General features: G+C 43.5%; 1 protein-coding gene across 2 annotated transcripts in view; it reads left to right on the top strand.

The window, feature by feature from the left end:
- Positions 1-22,714, top strand: part of KLHL5 (kelch like family member 5) — a 439,436-nt gene that overhangs the window by 380,125 nt on the left and 36,597 nt on the right. For both annotated transcript variants that reach the window (XM_069202095.1, XM_069202090.1), the window contains one exon: positions 20,908-21,120. In XM_069202095.1, the coding sequence (XP_069058196.1) occupies positions 20,908-21,120 (213 nt within the window). The remainder of the gene's footprint in view (positions 1-20,907; positions 21,121-22,714) is intronic.

Below are 22,714 nucleotides of genomic sequence, written 5' to 3'. Positions count from 1 at the left end.
CTGAAACAATACAAAATTTCAGAACTCCAGATTATCAATGGGGAATGTTGAATATTAGACATTACAAATTGTTACATCCTTTAGTGAGGTCTGACAGTTTTCCAGTTGTTTGTGAGCTTTTTGTACTCAGTGGAAAACGAGCAGGATAATTGACACATCTCTTACACACCAACCAGCAAAATTGATTGTATGTCATTCCACAGTCCCAGTGGCGATAAAAGCAGGCCACCCTTCCTACTGTTTGGCTTGAAGAGTGAGCAGTGAAAGGGTCCCACAACATGAAGGAGAAGAAATTCCTTTACCAGCCCCAGAATTTCACATCATCTCCTCTGAGACACAATTAATTCATTTATTGGGTGTCCTAAACTGGCAACGAGATTTTAGGATGAGCATATTGATGCCAAACGGACAAAGCACACAACCAGTAATCGGGCTGAGAACACTCTCCTCAATCTACATAGGTACGTGGACAAACCACCATTGAAAGTTCTAATTGAACCTGTTTACATGGAGGTGAAGTGTGCATTGCAAATGCTCGTTGAGATGCTGTAGTTGGTCTTGACGGTCTTTAAAACATCCCATTTTAAGATTTGTAGAGGAATTGAGGCCTTTCTGTTTTCCACTTGAAAGTGAGTTGGCTGTCTAATGTTTTCCTCTTAATGATAGACTATACCATATTGCCTCATGTTTAGATATACATTAATAAACGTCCTCTAAAATAGTCCACTGGACCATGTTTCACCCCCTCAGCCTGCCCATCAGTGGTAGTGATTGCCTTAGGATATTTGCTCTTTAAAGAGCATTGGAAATGTTCACAGTCCCTATTAAGGGTAAGATGAGATTGATGTCCAGCACCCCAGCTCTGAAAATTGTTCCAGCACCACTGGCTTTGGGTTTCTGTTTTTCACTTTCTAAATCTAATGGTCACCATTCATACGCAACTGAGGATTGCACTTTCATTTGTAGTAAAGCAACATAAGCACAATCTTGCAAAAAATATTTTCAGTGTACTTGAAGCTCATTTGACTTTCTGAGTTTTGAAGATGGACACAAACTCAGGTTATTTATGAGGTCCTCGATCCAGGCGTTCACTGTACGTCTGAAAGGTCCACTGTGGTGAGGCATACTAGGAGTGACGTTCCCAACCAGTGTGGAGCAGGTAAATCTAGTTTACTTCTAGCATGATCAGGCGGGTGCTATATGGCTTAAACAATATTGTTTCTTCTCAAGAAAAACCAAGGAATCTGAAAGGCCATATTTTATGGCCTTTTATAAAATGGCACTTGAAATGTAGAACTCCACAAAAATAATATTGAATTTAGACATTTTGTTATAAAGTAGCAGCTAACCTCTTGCATAATGGATTGCTGCTGGTCTTTGAATGGAGTAATTTAATTGAAGATGTTATATATATCATTTGTCTGCATGCATACTAGGTACATCTGCAATTGCACAGAGCCAACAAAATGGCAGAAGCAAAGCCACTGAAGAAAAAAGGCATTTATCTCCAGTGCATTTTTATTAGTAGCGTATTACACGAAGGAAAGCAGAGGGTGTGTGGGCTGTATGCACAAAGTAGGTAACTTTACGGATCATAAGTTTCATTACCAATACCAGTCATAGCTTGCTTTTGTAATCCGTGTGTTTCATCCGCATATCCTTAATCTTCAAGAATAAGTTCCTCACATTACAACGTCTTTTCTACGGATGAGTGTATCAGGTATTATCATCTGCTAGTTGCAGGCAGTATTCCATATATGTGAAGAATTGAAATGTGTATGTCCTCCCTAAGAAACGTTGTAAATTACATATGCACAAAATTAATGTTTGCATTCATTGACACACATTACAAAAGATGTTTTAGGACACCTAACCCAAGACTGTATTATCCAGTACCACATTTAATTACTTTTTTGTGCGTATTTATAGTAATTGGATGGGCAACCTGACATTACATTTTATGTTTATTCTCAATTGAGAGACCTCCTCATGAAGCCTACTTATGAGACATTCTCAAATGTTACCCTCAATGTTACCCTCAATGTTAGTTTTCTATTATGTTTTTCTAACGGATGGTCCTAAGAAGCAGAGATCTGCGGTTAATCAAATGGTGTTGGATCTGACATTCTTGGTGTGGTTCCCCCCATTCTTTTTGCCTCCTTCCCTTCTGTTTTTGCTGACTTTGTTTTTGTTGGCTTTAGGACTCTTCACACTTCGTCTATGCTAACCAGTACTAAAGTGCTTGTGCTCCTCTCCTAATAAACATTTTAACATATACCCAGAGCCTGTAAATTAAATGCTACTAGTGGGCCTGCAGCACTGATTGTGCCACCCGCTTAAGTACCATTTAAACATGTCTCAGGCCTGCCATTGCAGCCTGTGTGTGCAATTTTAAACTGTCATTTTGACCTGGCAAAATAACCCTTTTGCCAGGCTCAAACCTTCCTTTTTAATGTATAATTGTCACCCCTAATGTAGGCACTAAATAGCCCATAGGGCAATGTGCAGAGTATTTAAAAAGTTGGACATGTATTTATAACGTGTACATGTCCTGCTACTGCAAGGACTACCTCTCCCATTGGATACCATTGCGTTAACTTACTTAATTTAATACGTGATAACTTTCAATTGGGAGCAGGTAGGTATGTCAAGTTTTGTGTCTAAAGAATTGTAATTTAAAGACTTCTTTATTGGTGAACTTGCACTTTAAGTCACAATTCTGAAAAGGCCATTTCTAGAAAGTTGGCATTTTCTTGTCATAACCATTTGGTGTCTGTAGTCTGTTTACAGGGTCACATGACTAGGTGTAGATGGCATTTGGTCTTTGTGTATTGCTCCCAGACAGTGAAACAATGGGCATTAGGGAATGGCAGGATGGGCCATCTACGACTTGATGGGGGAAGGTGCTGTCACCTACCACACTTGCACATCACAAAGGCTCTCACAAAGGGTTTAACACTTGTCTGTTATGACCCCAGACAATCTGGGGCCAGGGTGGAAGGCAGGAAATTCCATGAACCTCTGGGGTAGAAATCTCCAGAACCTGCTCCTACTTCAAAGTGGGCACCAGATGTAAATATTGAACCCTCAGACCCAGCTCTTCAGTACACCTCTGGATCTGTGGAAGACTCAGAAGGATTGCTGTGCTGCTCAGCAAAAAGGACTGCTACTCTGTTGTCCTGTGGCCTGAGTGAAAGGACTGGATCTGCAATTTGAACCCATTGCCACAAGAGTGACTCCGGGGTCTGGTTGGCTGGCCTCCTGACCAGAGCCTCAAGGACAGAAGGCTCCAACTACCTTGAACCTAGCCCCTGGTCTGCAGAGAGTCCTACACCCCAAGTGGTGCCATATCAGTCCTGGACCTTCAGAAGTGGGCCTGAAGGTGCTGTGCCAGCTCAGGTGTGGTCCGGTGAGCAGATCCACCACTGCTGTGGGTGCATCCTTGATGCAGGCCTTCTTCGCATTGTAAGCCCTTCATCGACGGCCTCCTTGATGATGATGCAGGAGTCCACATCGCAGTCACGCAGCTCCTTCAGAACCAGCCGGTGCACAATGCATCTTCATCGCAGGACTTTGCATTGCAAGCCTCTCATCAACTGCATCTTGACGGTGAAGCAGGACCTTGCATCTCAGCCTCACAGCTGCTCGGAAGCACAGCGGCGCGACACATCTTTGACTTAGGATCTGACAATGTTCTGCAACCAGGATTTCAGGTACTCTTGTCCCTGTAGCCCATTGTGGTTGGCCTAAACTTGTGACTTTGTCCCTGTACAGCGCAACCAGAGAACCACAGTTGGCTCTGTGTGCTTCTAGACAGTGTTTTCACTTAAATCTTTAAAATTGCATATCTCAGTTTCTACTGATAGGATTTTTGTTGTTTTGGTGTCACATGATGTATTCAGTTTTACTCTATTTGTTTAAATTGGTGTAGGATTTTTCTTGAGTTGTTTTCACTTTATTACTGTTTGAAGTGCTAAATAAATACATTATATGTTGCCTCTAAGTTAAGCCTGACTGCTTTTGCGCCAAGCTATCAGCAGGTTAAGTACAGGGTAATTTGAGGTTTGCTTGTTTTTCACCCTGCCATAGATTGCGGCTGTTGCTTGAGAATGGTTTCACCCCCCACAACCAGTAACCCAGTTTCCAACAAATGACATTACAGTATTTTTTAGTTCCAGGTATTGCAAAAGCTCTTTGGATGTAGTTATGTATTTGGAGAGTAGTGAAATTTAAGCCATGTTTAGGTTTATAAGAATAGATTTCTCATAGGTATCTTAAACAGATACCACATTAAATGCCATATTGTGTATTTTTTTTTTTTTTTACACTGAGTGGCATCACAATAACCAGTTGCAGAAAAGAGAAACCATATAGTTTCAGTACTTTTCATATTTTCTGCCATTAGCCAAACGATATTATGAGGAAGGATGTTTTGAAAAATATAAATAGTGCCACTGTCTAATATCTGCTTAATTTAGCACACGTTGGCTATCTGTTCCTTGTTGCACCAGGAATGCGCTAGGTATCACAGTTCTAACGACTGGACTGGATTCTGAATAGTTTGGAGTTTAACTGTGTACTAGGAGGTACCAGTCATCAGGGCATTACTGGAATCTAGTTTGGCCCAGTGATTGTTCTGGATACCTACCTCGTACTGCTTTCATCTAAGATTGGCCTGACTTTCGCAGTATTTTTAGATGGTAAATTGAGGCTGTGGGTACTGCATTGCTCTAACCTTCAATTGTTAGACATTCATCAAATATGACACCACCTTCTGTGACTTTGTTTCACCAGCTGCCAGTGGTAGCCTTTCCTAACATGTGGCCAGGGTGCATGAATAGGAACTCTGTTTTAGCTGAACAAAGACAGTTTCCAAGCATCGAAGCATTGTTGGATGCTAAGCACCGTTCTTTTAATGCTCTACAGGTCTAGGACCTTTATCAGTCTTAACTAACTTCTCTTGATCTTCCTTGGGTTTAACTAGCGATAATGGAATGCTTGGAATCCCCAATTACTGAATGGTGAAGCCAACAAGGGTGGCTCCTCCATTAGGGCGGAGGAGCGTCAGTTGCTGGGCTGGAGAGAGCCTGCACAGCCTCCCAGTCTGCCTGAAAGCACCCTGGCTGGGCTCTCCCAGACAATCCTAACGCTGCTGTAAGGAGCTGTTCTGTGTTATGCATTACTCGAAATATGACTGGCCATTGGCGGGATGCCTGGTCCTAGACCTGGAAAAAGCCTTTGATTCATTGGAATGGCTATATCTCTTTGAAGTACTGACACGGTTCGGACTGGGGCCTCGCTTCCTCAGTATGGTTAGGCTGCTATACACTAGCCCCCAGGGTTCGGGTCAAGACAAGTGGGACTGTCTCAGAGTCGGTTGTGGTGCACAGGGGCACGAGACAGGGCTGCCCCCTCTCTCCATTGCTGTTTTCCCTCACCATGGAGCCCCTGGCTGTGGTGCTACGTGACCGAGGCCCCCACTGGAGTATTGCGCTGGGAGATGGCCTGCACACCATATCATTGTATGCCAACGACCTCTTATTGTATGTATTTTAGGGACATCATGCAGGTCCCCTCAGTAGTTGGGACAATACTGCAACACTTTGCCACGCTTTCCGGATTACGGGTTAACTAGGCAAAGTCCTGCCTCTTTCCCTTCGACCCCACCCTCCCAGACCCAGGGTTGCACCTCTCTGGAGTTGATGTTCCCTGGCAGCCACATACGTTTAGATATTTAGGCATCCACATCTATCACCGGAAGGAGGATCTGTTTGACGGAAACCTTAGAAGGGCGGTGACATCCATCAGATCCCAGATGGCCTTCTGGCAAACACTGCCGCTCTCTGTAGCAGGAAGAATTGCTCTCCTGAAAATGATTGTATTAGCACGACTATTACACTACTTCTCCAACCTCCCATACTATATACCGGTCAGCTTCTTTAGGGAACTGGAACCCAAACTACGCGAATTCATCTGGAATAAAGGGCGCTGCAGGGTTGCGCTTAAGAAGCTTTATTTGCCATTGGAGCAGGGCGGTCTCTCAGCACCCAACCTGGAGCACTATTATTTGGCATCCAAGCTCCAGTGGGTATCTAAATGGCTGGCGGGACTTCATCTCTCTGACACAGCAACGACCACAGAGCCCTGGTCTCTTGTGCAAGTTCCACCCACTTGCGCGCCTAGCGCCGCCGGGGGAGCTCCTCCTCAAAGTGGCCTACAGCTGTTATCGCAGGTCCCTGCAGCTCACGAAGGGGACTGTTCCGTTTGCCCCGACTTTGGGACTATTGGGCACGCTTCGTGGCTCCAGAGTCATGTCTGGAGCTGAGCTTCGGGCGTGGCATGCTGCGGACCTGCACACACTGGGTGATCTGTACAGTGATGGCAGGCTGATCGCGTTCTCTACTCTGGTCGCAGACACGGGTCTCCCGGAGGGACAATTTCTGCTGTATAACTCACTTCTGTGATCCTTATCGAGTAGGTGGGGAGACCTAAGGACCGCCCCCCCAACCAATTTACTAATACAATATATACAGGTAATGGGATGGGGTAGACATCTGATCAGGTGGTTCACAAAAGCACTTCGAGTTCACTTGGTACAGGAGCATGGCACGCTGCGCACTGCCTGGGAGAGTGAATCGGCCTCGTCCTTCTTGGACTCGCAGTGGAAATCTGCCCTCTCTAGCCACACCACTATTCCCCGTAACTCCAGATTTCGACTCATACAATTCTACATTATACATAGGGCATACCTTACGCCAGCTCGCATCAACAGATACTTCCTTTGCTGCGATGCAGCCTGCCCCCGTTGCAAACATTTAGACGCTGATATCCTGCAAATGCTATGGTCCTGCCCCTCCTTGCATAACTACTGGGAGGCTGTGTTTGCTTGTTTGTCAGCATACACAACACGCACAATACCGCGCACATGAGAGACCTGCATGTTGGGTTTATTCCCCAGAGGCCCACGGCACAGGGCTACCGCAAGGTTTTTGGACTTGGGATTTATAACAGCCAAACGGCTGATAACTCGCAGATAGAAGTCTGCGGAGGCGCCCACTGTATTGGCTTGGAAACAATCATTTATGATCTGGTTGGTAGCCGAGGGGGTGGCGCTGAAATTGGAGGATGCACTTGGTTTGCGTAAATACCCTCTGTCGGATGGCTGGGACGCGATGATGACACACTTACAAACTCCAGAACAGGACTCCGACTCCACAGAGACAACATAATATATACGGTGACATATCGATTATTAAACACTGGAGATATTATGAAAAGGTTACTGACATGCTTACTGATTATCGCACTCTGATCTCAAACTATTAACTCAGGACAACGTAGACACTAAACAGCTGGAGTTCAAATATGGCTCAAGCTGCATAGACACATCCTCGTAACAACAAGGGGATTCCACACACACGAAGGCATAGTAATACTGTCATTAAATGTTTGAAGATAAGGTACTTCATTGTTTCAGAATGTTACTGTTTTTATTCGTTACTAATCCAGGATCAACATTTATATATGACTGTGCAATTACATGCAAACTTAAACGGAAAGGCAGTAAGAGAGTTAAGACGACTGGTGTACTGTGCTTACATCCAGAGGCCCAACTACCCTACATATGAAGCACTTATACTCCGGCTTAGATACCTCCTACTGACTGTAAAATGTGATGCATGGGTTCGGGTATACAATCTATTCTCCTCTCTGTAAATGTTATACATGTACTAGTTACTGTTGATAATACCCATAAATTTGCAAAATGTATAACAGATGTATCTGTCTACTGTTCGAATACTACTATACCACCAAACTGTTACGTATAGTTGAAATTTGAAATAACAATAAAAAGAATCCTGAAAAAAAAAAACACTGCTCTAAGGAGCGTCAGGAATTGACGCAGGGCAGGCTGGGATCCTGTGCCTTCAGCCATCAGAGGAGCGGAACAATTTAATAATTCTGCTTCCACCCCCACTCCCACAAGCCGCTACTGGAAGCCAGGTAGACGTCAAGAAGACAGCACTCCATATTAATCCATTGCTCCCCTGAATTAGGCTGCTAGGGTGTCTGCCAAAAACTCGTTATGCGATTAGGTGAGACATACCCTTAGTCAGTAGAGGTCGGTCAGAATGAAGATCGAGATACATTTCATAACAGGAGAGTGCGTAATGTGATGAATGAATTCAGTGTGCATAAATTCCCATTAGCGCTCCTTTCTCTACATGCAGAAAAACCAAGCACCTAAAATGGTCGTATTTGATTGAGTCTCTTACCGGAGTCACAAGAGGTTTGGATTTAGCAATTTTTACGAGCTTCTCTTAATGAGGCATTCGTGAGAACATGTCCTCATTAATTGTACTGAACAGGGATACACCACCGTGATGCCCTTTCCCCCTATTAATCTTTGCCTTTTAAGTGGACTCCTTGTCTCAAAAGATCAGAAGTAACGTGAATATAACATTCTGTACTCTTCACAGCAAGGAGAAAGTGTCAGCTTTTTGTGATGCCCAACTGAAAAGCCAACCTCACTGCAAACTTCCAGCAAATAGGGTATAAAATGAATTCTGTTTTTTTTTTTTTAATATTACCGAGCTCTTCCAATTAAAATCATCGGACCTTCAATTCGGATTATAAAAAGAAGCATATTTTGGTTTATATTGTCATGAGGGTTTTAACCAGGCCTCACTTGAGTGTGGACGTAGGACCTCCTACTATGCTGTAGTGTTGGCAGTTATGGGATATTGAAAAGATCTGGTGTAAAATGTTGCGCCAACAGAAACTGAATTTCCACATCCCTCATGTGCCATGGATGCTTATGGGTCTGCTGTAGGCCAGTGGTTCCTAACCTGTGCTCCTGGGACCCGTGGGGTTCCACAAAGCACCCTTGGGGGGTGGGGGGGGCATGACTGATAAGAAAATTAACTAATATTAACAGATTAATGAAGTATATATAAATAAAGTGGCCAAATGTACAATTGAACATTTTAAAATATACTGCATATGTCAAGGAATTTGAAATTGGAGGCTAAAAAATGAAATTAGTATCCTTAAAATGCTGCCATCCGTATCCTAATGCTTCTCAAAAAATCGGATTCTGTCTCTTTGCCGAGACTAAATCTGCATTGGCTCCCCGTTAAAAAAAGATTGGCTTTTAAATCTCTGTGCATTGCACATGCAATTCTCATTTCGGTGGGTCTTTAAACATTAAAAGAACGGATTTTATGGAATACCCCTCATGCCAAACTGTGGTCTGCCTCAGCCAAGAAGCTCTCCATCCCTAAAATTCGGGCAGCTTCGGGAAAGGGGGAGGGGTTAGGGGGGAAGTCGGAGCTTCTCCAATACAACTTGCAGGCTTTGGAACCAGATGCCCTTTCTTCTTAGAAACCAGCCTACCTTCCTGTTATTCAGGAAACAATTGAAAACCTGGCTTTCCCCCATCACTAGAACTCCTTAAGTATTGGTTTCTTTTTCTCTACATGTTTTTCTGCTGTGGTCTTTTGTCCCTTCTGGTGGCAGCGCCGAGAGATGCCCTTGGGCAGTTGTGCGTTTTACAAATATTAAAATCAAATCAGATTGATTGATTCGTGGGAGCAGTGCAGGTGCGTCAGAAAGATTGTCGTATGGATGATGTGTGGCTTTAACAGAATTTAGAAGACTCCAGCCCTCCGATTATTTTATAGTTGTTTGTAAATTAAGTAAAATGTGTTTGTTTGAAGAATGCTTGTTTCTGCATTTTTGTGTATTGTTTTGCGGTTCAAATCATCGACCGTGTTTAAGCCGGGGGTTCCCGATTTTCAGAGATAGTACAGTGGGGGTCCACAGAAGTCAAACGGTTGAGAACCACTGCTGTAGGCTACCATGTCTGCAGAGGCCGCCTCCATGTCTGCAGAGGCCACCATGTCTGCAGAGGCCACCATGTCTGCAGAGGCCGCCATGTCTTTGGTGGAGAATAGTGTAACTCGTGTAAAACTGTACCTCACGAAATACCGCTATGGCTATGATTCTGATTGGAACGGTAACCTGGATTTGAGCACAAGTATTTGTGCCTGAATCACGATGATACTTTGGGCAAAATTACCGCACCGTCCCAGCAGTTTTTCCTGCACAGATTTTTCTTGGGGCTACTTGGTGAAATGTGAGGGAGAAGGGGTGAGGGGTAGCTGGGATGGTTAAACAATATTACGACTTTTGTAACTTGGATTCGATGTGGTATTATCACGTCAGGCCCATTTTAGCTATGTGGTAATGCTGCACCCATGTAATTCTCATTTACTGTCCATGCACTGTGCTGCATTGTCTTACCGGGGCGCTCGCTCGGAATGAGCTTCTGAATGTGTACCAGCCTCAGTCTGGACATCCCTTACGGAGTGCCTTTGTAGATGTAACACGCTCATTTTTATCACTCATTGCACTTCTGTCGTGATGAGGATCTTGTTATTCAGGTGCGAAACGTTGGATCCGTAATGCCTTATATTTTAGGGTGACCGGTTGATTCAACATGATTGTTTGATGTAATGGCTGTTGATGTTTCCTATAAGGCCAGAGTAGAATAATGTATACTTGCTTTGTAAATGTAATATTCTTTTGAGGCGTCATTGTAATTTTACCTTTCAAAATTACTAAAGCGTGAGTGCCACCTAGCGGTATTCCATCGGCACACACGAGTGACATTTTTATTTAAATCACTGGAAGGAACATAATTTGGCGCTTACACAGAACCCCGTGACCTTGTACTTGGGAAATGCATGTTTTCTACAAAAATATATCACGTATACAAAATATCACATATACTAAAACATATCACAAGTTACATGCGTGTGTTTATCCAGTATTAGAAACGTCTGCATTTTTACGAGCATTTTAATCCCTAAAAGAGACTTCGAGCTGCAGATTCCTCACCTGTTGACTTTTCTCCAGATGTCTGACTGGATATGGAAACTTTTCAGTAGTACCTCTTCGCGCTGGAAGGAGGTGCTTTGCAACTCCACACTGACACAGGTCCACTCCTGGAGTGATGTGTGGAGCGTATATAGGCGCCACTCCTGTATGCTAACAGCAGCCCCTTACTTTCCGGGCCTCTGGACTTGGATCCAGAGCTTCTCAGAGGCCGGTTTCTATCCCTGTAAGGACTGTCACAAATAAATGTCTGTGACAGATCCCCACCAGGTTTTCTTGTGAGGTCTGGAGTCAAGCCACAGCTTCAAGACCTGTAGAGACTGTTTGTTAATGAACCCGACGGACATCAGAGAACACACGGCAAAAATCTACGACGCCAGGGACCAAGACCGCTCCAAGTCTCTCTCTAAATCCAAAGGCCGCTCCCGCTCCTGTTCCCAGAGTCAGTAGTCGCTCTTGAGGCCAGTCTTCATTGCACTTCAAATCCTCCGGTAAATACAAGAAAGATAAGAATTCTAAGCAGAGTTCTGCTTCTTTGTATTATTCCCAATCCCCTGATGAAGTGCGTGGATCGCGCCAACGGTCCCGTTCCCGAAGTTGACCGCCTTCGGAGCTGATTGTGGCACAACCGACTTTCTGGGGCCTTCAGCCTTGCCGCGCCAGATCAAAACGTTTCACTCAGCTATGCTGTGGCTCTTCAGTCCTCTACCAGCGCTCTCCTTAGGGCCCCACAGAGCAGAGATGCTTACCATACGGATTACCGCCGGCAGGCTCGCCCTCTGCACCTGCTGGATCCTTGAAGCCGCTTCTGCCCTCTGCTTCAGTATTGATGCCACCTCTGGCCCCCATACCCAATCTAGGGCCAGGTACGTTGATGCTGATACTGACTTTGCCGCCCAAAGAGGTGGCTCCAGGTGTCCTTTCTAATGCGGGCTCAATGCTGGTCCAAAGTTGACCAACATCACCGGCAAATCTGATCCAGGTTTCCGCACTTCCCTTACCACAAGGCAGGTAACACTCTTTACATTCTCTTTTCGGAACAGACTGTGCTAAAGACTATGACCAGTGTGATGAGTTCACTGAGCCCTATGCTGATGACAATTGGCATGAGGACCTGCAAGATACTAGACGCTTCCCCCTGAGTCAGCCCTTTACTTCCCTCCTGGCCTGGCCACTGAAGAATCTGCATCGTATGCCATTGTTCTGCTCAGGGCGGCTGAAGTCCTTGACCTCCACCTCCCGACAATGGAGGTGAAATCAAGCATCATGATGGACGTCCTGCAGCCTAACCAGACAGCTTCTGACCCTTCTCCTACCTTGTAATGAGGCCTTGACAGACAACTCATTAGAGGCTTGGGCTAAGCCGTGTAACAGCCCTCCTGTTAACTGGCAAAAATGCCAAATGAAATCCCCCTACTCCAGTCAACCCAGCCTTTTTATCACAGCACCCTTCTCCTGAGAGCCTCGTAGTGCAGACCTTCACCAGCTGGACCAAACCCAACAATTTGTCTACCACTCCCCCTGACAGGGAAATCAAAGTGAGTGGAATTATTGTAAAACGCCTCCTCTCATTGATCAGTTTGGCCCTGCGGTCATTTAATTTGTCCTGTCCGCTAAGGTGCTATACTCATGCCTATGGCACTTGGTGGCACTAGTGTTCCTGAAGGACTTCTTGCTGTTCTGTCACAGGCCGTTCAGGATGGTCGTGGTGCAGCCAAGTTTATAATTCGTTGTTGCTTGAACACTACTGACTGTCGGGCGAGCTGTTGGCACCAGTGTTACCATTCCCCACATTTTGCCACAATGATGAGTTTGGTTCTCAGGGGATGTCCAGTCCTCCCTGATGGACATCCCATTCGATGGTACTTACCTGTTCAGGGACAAGGCTGATTCTGCCCTTGAAAATTTCAAGGAGTGTAGGGTTACAGCGCGCTCTGAGCTTTTCTACCCAGCCTCGCCACCAACAATTTCGACTTTCCTTTCATGCATTTGGACGAAGCATTCCTAACTGCCAGCCAATCTCTCCCCAGCACGGAACCAACAGTTTCATGGAAGAGGCCGTGGTGCTCACCACCCCAGCGGCCAAGGTCAGCATGCTGCTCAGTTCACCCCCTCCCCACCACCCTGACTCCCCTCCCTCTGCAGCCCCACCTTCCAAACTTCTTTAGTGTACTCTTACATGGTTACAGCCACCTGGTAGGAGGCAGACTCCACTGTTTCTATCCGGGTTGGCAAGTGATCATATCAAACAGACCTCCAGATTGTTTCCAATGGCTATACCTTACCCTTTCTTTTGTTCCTGCCGCACCTTCCACCGTCTCCCCAACGAATGACAAAGGACCATCTCGCCATTTTGCAGCAGGAAGTACAAGCTCTTTTGCTCAATGGGGCTATTGCAATGGTGTCCGCACCAAAAGTAGGACATTGTTGATATTGCTGCTACTTTCTGGTGCCCAAGAAGGGCAGAGGTCTTTGGCCTATTCTAGACCTGTGCCCTCTCAATGTCTTCCTCTGGAAGTTAAAATTAAAAATCCTCACACTGGCCCAGTTCTTGTCTGCCCTCGAAACTGGACACTGCTTGGTGGCGCTGGACCTATAGGTCACCTATTTTCATATTCCCGTCATTCCAGCCCATCAGTGTGACTTGCGGTTTGTGGTGGAACAGGAGCATTTTCAGTATGTGGTGCTCCCCTTTGGTCTCATCAGTGCCCCTTGAGTGTTCACAAAAGTGTTGGTGGAGGTGGCAACACGCCCTTCAGAGGTCTGGAGTGTCAGTCTTCCCCTAGCTTGACGAAAAACTGTATACACCCAGCAAAGCCTTGCTCTGGGCACGGTTGAAGGTTATCTTTCTCCTGTGATAACCTGATCAGCCCTCTTTTTGAAAGGGCTACAACACGTTTTGAAAGGGCTACAACACGTTTCCCCTTCCTCCATTTGTGATGCCCCAATGGGATCTCAATCTTGGCCTTATTTATTTAATGTGTACTACATTTGAACGTTCCACAGCTGTCCCTTGTAGCTTCTCACCATTCAGACCGTGTTTCAGATTGCCATCAGCTCTGCACAGCATGTGAGTGAGCTTCAGACTCTGTGTGTTCATCCACCATAGATCACCTTCTTCCCTAATAAGCAGGTTCTGCAAACAAAGAGCCTCCTTTTCTACTGAAAGTTATGACTCTGTTCCATGTTGGTCAAACCTTCACCCTGCTGGGGTACTCTGCTCTTCCTTACCCATGTAAAGAGGAGAAGAAACACCATTGGTTGGACATCAAAAGAGTGCTTAGTTTCTACATCGATCGTATCAAAGAGCCCCGAGAGGACAATCAACAGTTTGTGGAGTTCACCGAGTTGAATAAAGGCAAGGCTATGCTGAAATGTAACATCTCTCGCTGGATAGTGCTCTGCATTGAGATCTGCTGCACATTGGCAAAGAATCAGCCTCTGGAAGGCTTGCAAGCCCACTCCACCATGGTCCAAGCTGCTACCACCGCATTAGCATGCGAAGTTCCTGTCCTAGACATTGGCCAGGCAGCTACATAGGCATCCCTCCATACGTCCACGTAGCACTATTGTCTGGAGAGCCATGGACATTTTAAGGTTTTTGCGGACCTGTTAGAAATGGGATTCCTGGTTGGCTAAGGTATGCACCCAGGTGAGCAGAAACCACCACTCTAGTCAGGGTAAACTAGCTTCACACTAAAAGATAACCTGTGCTCACCCTCTGATAGCTTGGCACAGAGCAGTGAGGCTTATCTAGGAAGGCAATGTGTAACATATTTGTGCAACACACAGAGTAGCACAATGAATACACCACAAAACGACAAAATTCACATGTATAAAATTCAAGTTATGACATGGAAGGCATCACAGTAAACACACTGCTAGAGCAATCGCAGATTAAATATTACTGATCCAAGCAGTGGATCGTTAGATAGGTTTCCTCAAAAGCTCCTGCATAGAACAGTGCCCAAGAGGCACGCAAGGAAAATTCTGCACTAGTCCCTCTGGACCAGGTGTGTAGGAAAGTTCAGACGTCTACGAGCGTGCAGGGCGACTCCCAGAACCTTGCAGGCATGCGTTACAGACCACAGTATGTTACGGTGAAGAATTGCTGAAGTTGGCAAGCCCGGGACGGTGCTGATGCAGGTGCCGGGCTGTGGAGATTTCAGAGGGCCTTGGAAGTGGGTGCCGCATCTTTGTTTCTTCCCAGACAAGGATAGCCAGCGTAGAACACACTGCATTGATCGTAAGGGCGGAGATGGGTTGATGAGCCTCGTACCCCTCATATGCCCCTGATCTCCCAGGCAAGGCAACGCTAAAGAGTTACACTAAGAGGGGATGCAGTGGCTTCAGAAGGAGGCGGTGATGCGCACACACAGCCTCAGCCAGTTGCAGCACGGGTCAAATATGAGGCGCTGATCTTGAGCGGAGCAAAATCGCTGGTAGTCAAATGAAAAACAGCTGGCGATCTAGTACACTCTGATCCAGGTCACATTTCCATATATGCAGCGCTGATCCTGAGAAAGCAACAATGCTTGATTTGTAGGTTAAGCAAGCTGGCGATCAGGCATGCTCTGCTCCTTACCAGACCCAAAGATTGCAGTGTCCCATGGCCATAATACAATGACTTCTTCGGTGTCCCTGAGACTTCATGAACAGGTAGGAACCCAGCTAGCCCTTGGAGACCACTTGGAAGAAGGCAGAGTCCATTTGTCCTTCAACAGAGTCAGAGAGCAGCAGGCAGCAGGGCAACAAGTAGAAAAGCAGCCCTTCCAGAAAAGCAGCCCAGATGAGTCCTTTAGGCAGCTCAACAGTTCTTCTGACAGACATTTAGGTACAAGTCCTGTAGTATCTAATTTGGTCAAAGACCCAGTTATTATACCCAAATATGCCTTTGAAGTGAAGGGGATGACTTCAAAGCAAGTCCTTCAAGTGCACAAGTCCTCCTTTCATTCCAACCCTTGCTCAAGATTATCGGTAGAGGGTAATCATCCCTGTATTTAAGTGTAACTGTCAACTCCCCTCCACCCTTCCTGCCCAGGAAGGACCATTATCAAGCAGATGAATACATATGAGTGCTCAGACACACCTAGCCTTCCTATGTTTGTGGCTGTCTAGAGGTAATGCGCAAAATGTAGCTGTCACCCACACCAGACATTTATTGGAGACAGGCTGCAAGGCACACAGAGCAGTAAGAGCAGAGAAATGCCCACTTTCTAAAAGTGGCAATTCTAAAATAGTAATGTTTAATCCGACTTTACCAGTAAAGAGGTTTTATCATTCCCATAAAAAAAAATGAAACATAACTACGCAACTCCTTTCTGATCAGGAATTACGGCTTAAAAGTATATTCAGGAATTGCCAATGATGGCCTATGAGAGGAGTAAACCTCACAGTAGTGAAAAACGACGCTGGGCGTTTCTGACTACCAGGGCATGTAAAACGTAAAAATACATTTTACTTACATAGCAGCCTGCCCTATTGGCTACTTACAGCCTTCCTTAGGGGTGACGTATATGTAATAAAAGAGGAGTTTAAGGCTTGGCAAGGGGTTTTAAATGCCAAATCGAAGTGGCAGTGAAACTGCACTCACAGGCTCTCAAGTGGCAAGCATGAAACACGTTTTAGTTCTACTGAAGTAGGTGGCACAATCAGTGCTGCAGGCCCACTAGTAGCATTTGATATACAGCTCTGGGTGTATAGTATACAAATTTACAAGGGACTTTATAAGTAGGTTACATCTGCCAATTTATTTTTACATCAATGTTACCTTTTTTAAGGGAGAAGCACATGCACTTTCGCATTTGTCAGAAGTTGTAAGGTGCTCAGGGTCCTAAGGGCAACAAAAAGAGTCAGCAAAAAGTGGAGCATGAAGGGCAAAGTGCTTGGGGGGTGACCCTGCATTTTCAAAAGAGCCCTTGACCAAATGTATTGTGATGGTCCCTGTTTGGAACTGCTATGAATTTATGATCTACTTTCAGCTCTTTCATGCCTCTTTGGTCACATCACTGACAGTGTGCAGGCACATTGATCCAAATTCTAGATGTGTTTACATATAATATTCAGGGATAGTGATTTGTATTTTGTATACTAAAAGACAGCAGCAGCTCACTAATATTATTGCAAATAATATCCGTAACCCCAACTCTTTCTCATATGTGAGGTTTTGTTTTGATCTAAAAGAAACCTTTTTATGACTGTTGCATTAAACAAGTACAACATTTCTCAATAACATGTCTGTAGTAGACTCCCACACTTCACCCACCTTAAAAATAAATGAAAGGAAAACGTTATTTAAAACATTCTGTTTAAAAATGACTCAAAGTCATCATGACAAGACTCTTGGCAGAAAACACTCTGCAGAACGGAGCTGGCTGTATCAGGGGGCGCTCTGAAAAGGCTGGGGCTCTGGGCCAAGGCCCACTTTGCCTATCACTTAAAACATATTTGTGAAAAGCCCAGACTGACAGATGAGAATGGCACTTTGCCCGCTAAGTTATTCAGGACTTTCTCATTTGAGTCCATTCACAGCCCACTTCCCATAGGTACCACTTTGGTATCTATTCAAACAGTGAGCAATCTGTGGCTAGAAGTTTCTACCAGAAGTTACTTGTTCATCATCATTAGGCTTGCTACAATAAACCTAAGGTAGAGTTGGTCACTCCAAATGGGAAAATTAGTTATCAGCAGAGATCATGTGATAACTATAAAGAAGACAGTGTTGGGTAAGTGGTGGCACCTTAGCAAAGCCTCTGTAGCAGACATAGGAGTTTAGTAGTTTGTGATGCCTTTATGCGTTATTTATTATTTATTGAACTCATTTGTTGAGGCAAATACTCCCTAAGGGATTTTTTGGCACTATCCTAATTAGAGAGCCTAAGCAGATATTTACTCTGAAACAAGAGGTAGTTATTTGTCGAAAAGCCATATCTTGAACTTTTTTTTCTAATGAATGACAGACCAGTGATGTCTCTTAAAAGACCACACAAATTGTTCCATTCCTTGTTGGCTAATTTGGAGGAAAGACAACCATTATTCCTTTCCCTGTCAAATATAGCACTGGAAATCATAGTGGGTTTGCTGAATGCCAGGGTCTTGATGGAAGATAAACTAACCGCAATCACAATGGAAGGAAGCAAATGGGCTTCTTTAGGTAATTGTAATAGTATTTATATAGCGCTTACTACCCCTGATGAGGTGGCGAAGCGCTTTTCAGCGAGTAGCACGCTACTCCGGAACCCAAGAGGAATTAGTGGTGGATTAATATAGGGAAATATGAGTACAGTATTAGTATTATTATGAGTTAATGTGAGCAGAGGATATGTGAGTTTGTTACTTGGATGGACTAGAGCAATGGAGGGATAGAGGAGGGAAGAATCCAGAAGTGTTAATTGGGAGTTTATAGTAATAGGATGAGGTTTGGGATGAGTAAAGGAGAGGTGGAGAAGGGAAGGGTCTGTGGAAAGGGTTAGGGAAATCATAGTAGCAGGAGGGGTTTTGGATGAGTCAAAGGTGAGATAAATGAGGGAGAATTTAGTAGGGTTGTTTGCAAGATCATGGTAGTAAACTGAGGTTTGGGGTGAGCTAGATGTGGAAGAGGAGGGAAGACCTTAGGCAGGGGTATTTTGTAGATGAAAGTAGTAGAATGGGTTTGGGATGAGTCAGAGTGGGGAAGGAGGATAGATTGATAGAGACATGACATAGGGTGATGGGTAGACAAAGTCAAGCTTACAAGAGAGTAAATTTATATTTCTATTTTTATATATATATATATATATGTGTGTGTGTATATATATGTGTGTGTGTGTGTGTGTATATATATATATATATATATACACATTTTTATCATTATTATTGTAATTTTTCTTTTATTTATTCATTATTTTACAAACTTTAAATTATTTATAATTTTAATGTTATTTATAGATTTTTGTTTTTTTGTTTTTCTCTAGTACAGTAGGACTAGAGTACTAAATAGTTATGTAAATACATAGTAAGGGAATATATGTTCAAGGAATATAATAATGGGTATAATAATATGAGAAGAAAAGAAGAATTGTATAAACACAGACTTTCAAGATTTGTAATATTTGAAGTTAATAAGTGTACTTTTCTAACATTTATCTGTCATCAATTTTTGAATAGCGAAATGCTTATGATAATAAAACTTTTGATCAGTGTGATATGAAAAACGAGAGTAGGGATTCATAAGTATCTAATATAACAACTTATCTAGGAGCTATGCAATGACCTATGAACATGTTAAGCATAGAATAACATACACATATATATGTATATACACACACATGCATACACATATATATATTTAAACGTGAGTAAATATACATTTGTTAAACTGGTTTAAAGAGTATGTGTATAATTCATTGTAATTATATAGTAGCGATGCATATTTCCTAAAGAACTATACCTATCTAGAATATATACATAATCAGTTTAAAAATATTTATCAACACAGGCATATGCAGTCCATTGCGGTTTGAATATGGTGGTTATAAAGGGAGGAGCCAACTCTTGAGTAGTCTTCTGAAGACCAGATAGTTATCCGTGGATCTTATATTTGGGGATAGTGAATTCCATAGTTTGGCTGCTTGAACAGGTGTCGCCTGTCTGTTGCTGATGGCCTATTGTGAAAAACACAGTACATTGAGTGGCTTATGGGATAGTCCCTTACTTGTGATTGGATGGCTTTCTTGTCCCTCTCGCCTCATTAGGTGGCTTTCCTCCTTGTTCTTTTGTTTTGTCCACCCCAGGAACATATGCCTTGAATGTATGGTATTTATCCTTACATAGCTGACGTCAGACTTTGCTCTGCATATGAGGGACGTTTTCTCTCTCTCCCAGGTTCCACAACCCCCTCTTTTCTTTGAAAAGCAAACCCCAGCACCAGCTTGCCCCCCCTTCTCCTCACACTGCAAGATGGTAGTCCGTTTTTGCATATGGAAATTATTGTGGACATCTTTGAGTAATTTTTTCTTATGCTTTACAGAAATCGATTCAGAGGGGGCCTTGGATGGCACCCGCATATTTACCATTTCATTCTTTGAACAGATGTTCATAATGCAAAGAAAAATGTATTGACACATGCCCACCACAAGTGCGCATACACCTGCAGTGGCCATCTTAATTTTTTCCCTTATGTTTCAAGAAAATCCTTTCATAGATGGACTCAGATGCACATGCAATTGTGACTGACATCTTTGAATGAATTTTCTTATGCTTAAAAATCCTGTTAAACATGGCCACCATATGTGCACGCCAGGCAGTCATCTGGGTTTAAAAAAACACAAGCATTGGCAAAGCCAATAGGTCTTATGGACGAGACCTTTTAGTGTTGTCAATGTTAATTTTTGGTATCAACGATGAGCAATAAATTGTGTTTTGGTGGACAGTTGGAAAGTAAACCCTTCTAACTATTAATTAAAATATTTCTCATAGTTTCCTGCTCAAAATGCACATAGATATTGAGATCTTTAAACATATAAAATATGGGGGTGAAATAAAAATAGTTCTCCAAAGGGAAAATTATTTCTCCTGTTAAGATGCATGAGATAAAATGAACAGAAAATAATAATACTAATATCTTGTATTCATGCAGTTCTTCATAAGCTTTTGCTGTTTCTAAGTATTGCATGTAAATGATGTTACAGTCAGATTTTTCAGGCTTAGATCTGGCATGGATTTCTATGACCTGTGCCTAGGAAAAAGAAATGGTTAGTAAATGCAAAAATGTCAGAAATCTAAAGACCACAGTCTGCACAAATCCCCTAACTTTGTTCGTGATCTGGTCTAGAGTGAATGTTTCAATAAACTATAATGTTAGCCCCTTAGATTCATTGTAATTGATGTCTCCTTTCAGTTTCCAGTTTTACTTACTGAATTATTTGACGTGGGGTTACGCATGAAAGACTGTTTTTGCAACATGTGTTTCAGTTTTAATAATTCATATTTAATCTTTCAATATAATTTTTGTTTCATTTTTCTTGGCAGACTTTTTGCTGTTGGTGGTCGGGATGGCAGTTCTTGTCTCAAGTCAGTAGAGTGCTTTGATCCACACACAAACAAGTGGACTCTCTGTTCACAGATGTCAAAGAGACGAGGGGGAGTGGGAGTGACTACCTGGAATGGATTCCTTTATGCTATCGGAGGGCATGATGCACCAGCATCTAACCTGACCTCTAGGCTCTCGGACTGTGTGGAAAGGTAAAATGTAGTCAATTATATATAATGATAAATAATTGTGCGTTGAACCCTTAGGTACACACCAGTCTCATTTGAGTGGAATGAGGTGCACAGAGTAGAATGTAGTTCAGTAACCCAATAGGTGTTAACTCTGATGTCGATATATGTGCAGTGTTCCATTTATGCGGTTGCTCTGGTAGAAGATCACAAGCTATTTCTTATTCACAGTACCATCACATAAATTGTACAGGCCATTAAACGGTACCAGTGGTATCCAACTTGAGTCTAGGGGGGATGTATTTATACCTAATCGTTAGGATAGTCACTGAATATGCCAGGAAGTTCTATTCAGATTAATTTGGTCTTGGTGCCAGGCAAATCTTTGTTCCTGACCTTCCTGTGACAGTAGTAAACCTACTGCTACCCATATTTCATCTGATCGGTGTCCATGCAGAGTGTGCAGATGGTATTTTACCTAGTACAAAAGACCCTAGTTCTCAAGAAACACACCAAATCCTTTCTGGATCCCTCCAAAAGGGTTCAGTTCAAAGGGCAGATTTTAGACTCCAGCCTGGCAAAAGGCTTTCTTTCTCCAAAGAGGGTGACATCCTTGCTCACCCTTGCTTGTCCATCTTTGGTCCTGTCTTAAAATGGCGGGAAAGAAGCCTTTTCGGGAAAGGTACTGCACTCATATCAGTGAAGAAGGTAGTTACAATTGGATTCTGCCACATAAATACTCACAGTTACATGATCATCAGGAAATACCTGCATATAAAACGAGGAACTTTGATTGATCTGAAACATTCAGGGTTGTGATAACATGTCGTACCTGGTCAGAACATATATGTGACAGCTTAAGAAAAAACATTGTTGCTTCTCATTAGTCTCATTCTCATTAGTCTGTGAAAGGTTTTAAGGTCTTTTGTAAACAATATGAAGACTATCATTCCACAGTGAGAAAGATTATCTACAATTCTAGACATTGCCCAGAGGTGGACATTCCAGCACATTTACCCTAGGATCAGAGTGTATGATGCCCAGAGTGTCAAAAAAAACCAAAGCTACATACAGGTACCTGCAGGCCTCTGGGAATGGGCATCCGAGCAAGCTCAAATCAATACCAGACTATTTGATACTGCTAGAATTTACATAGAACTCGAAAGCTAAGTGCAGGGATCTTCGGGCCTTTGTCAATGCAGTAAATGTTTAGGGAGGGACAGGATGGCTTTTGTGCAGAGCTAAAAAAAGAACTTTGCTGATTGACCTAGGTTTGTTGAACTGCACCTGAATGAACCATATAACTGGATTCATGTTCTCGGGACTCTGGACAGATGAGACGGATGTGAAGTTTCTTTAACTGGAATGCACACCATGTTTAGCGAAAATCAAACACTGTAGGAACCTCATGCAAAAGTTCAACCATGTTGGTGAAGGTGAGATGATTTAAACACGCTCTTCAGCTGCAGGACCTGGGTGCCTCACAATCATTGAGTCTATTATCAATTGCTTTCTGTACAATGCGAAAGTGAAACGATGTGTTCGATGGCATCTGTCGCTGTAGATACACATGGTCTGCATTAGCTCGCCATCTGGTGTTGGGTCGGAGTGTTACAAG

The sequence above is a fragment of the Pleurodeles waltl genome, chromosome 1_2 (genome assembly GCF_031143425.1).
Source record: "Pleurodeles waltl isolate 20211129_DDA chromosome 1_2, aPleWal1.hap1.20221129, whole genome shotgun sequence".
Lineage (NCBI taxonomy): Eukaryota > Metazoa > Chordata > Amphibia > Caudata > Salamandridae > Pleurodeles > Pleurodeles waltl.
The sequence above is the reverse complement of the archived record's forward strand: the minus strand, read 5'-3'. Positions and strand labels throughout refer to the sequence as shown.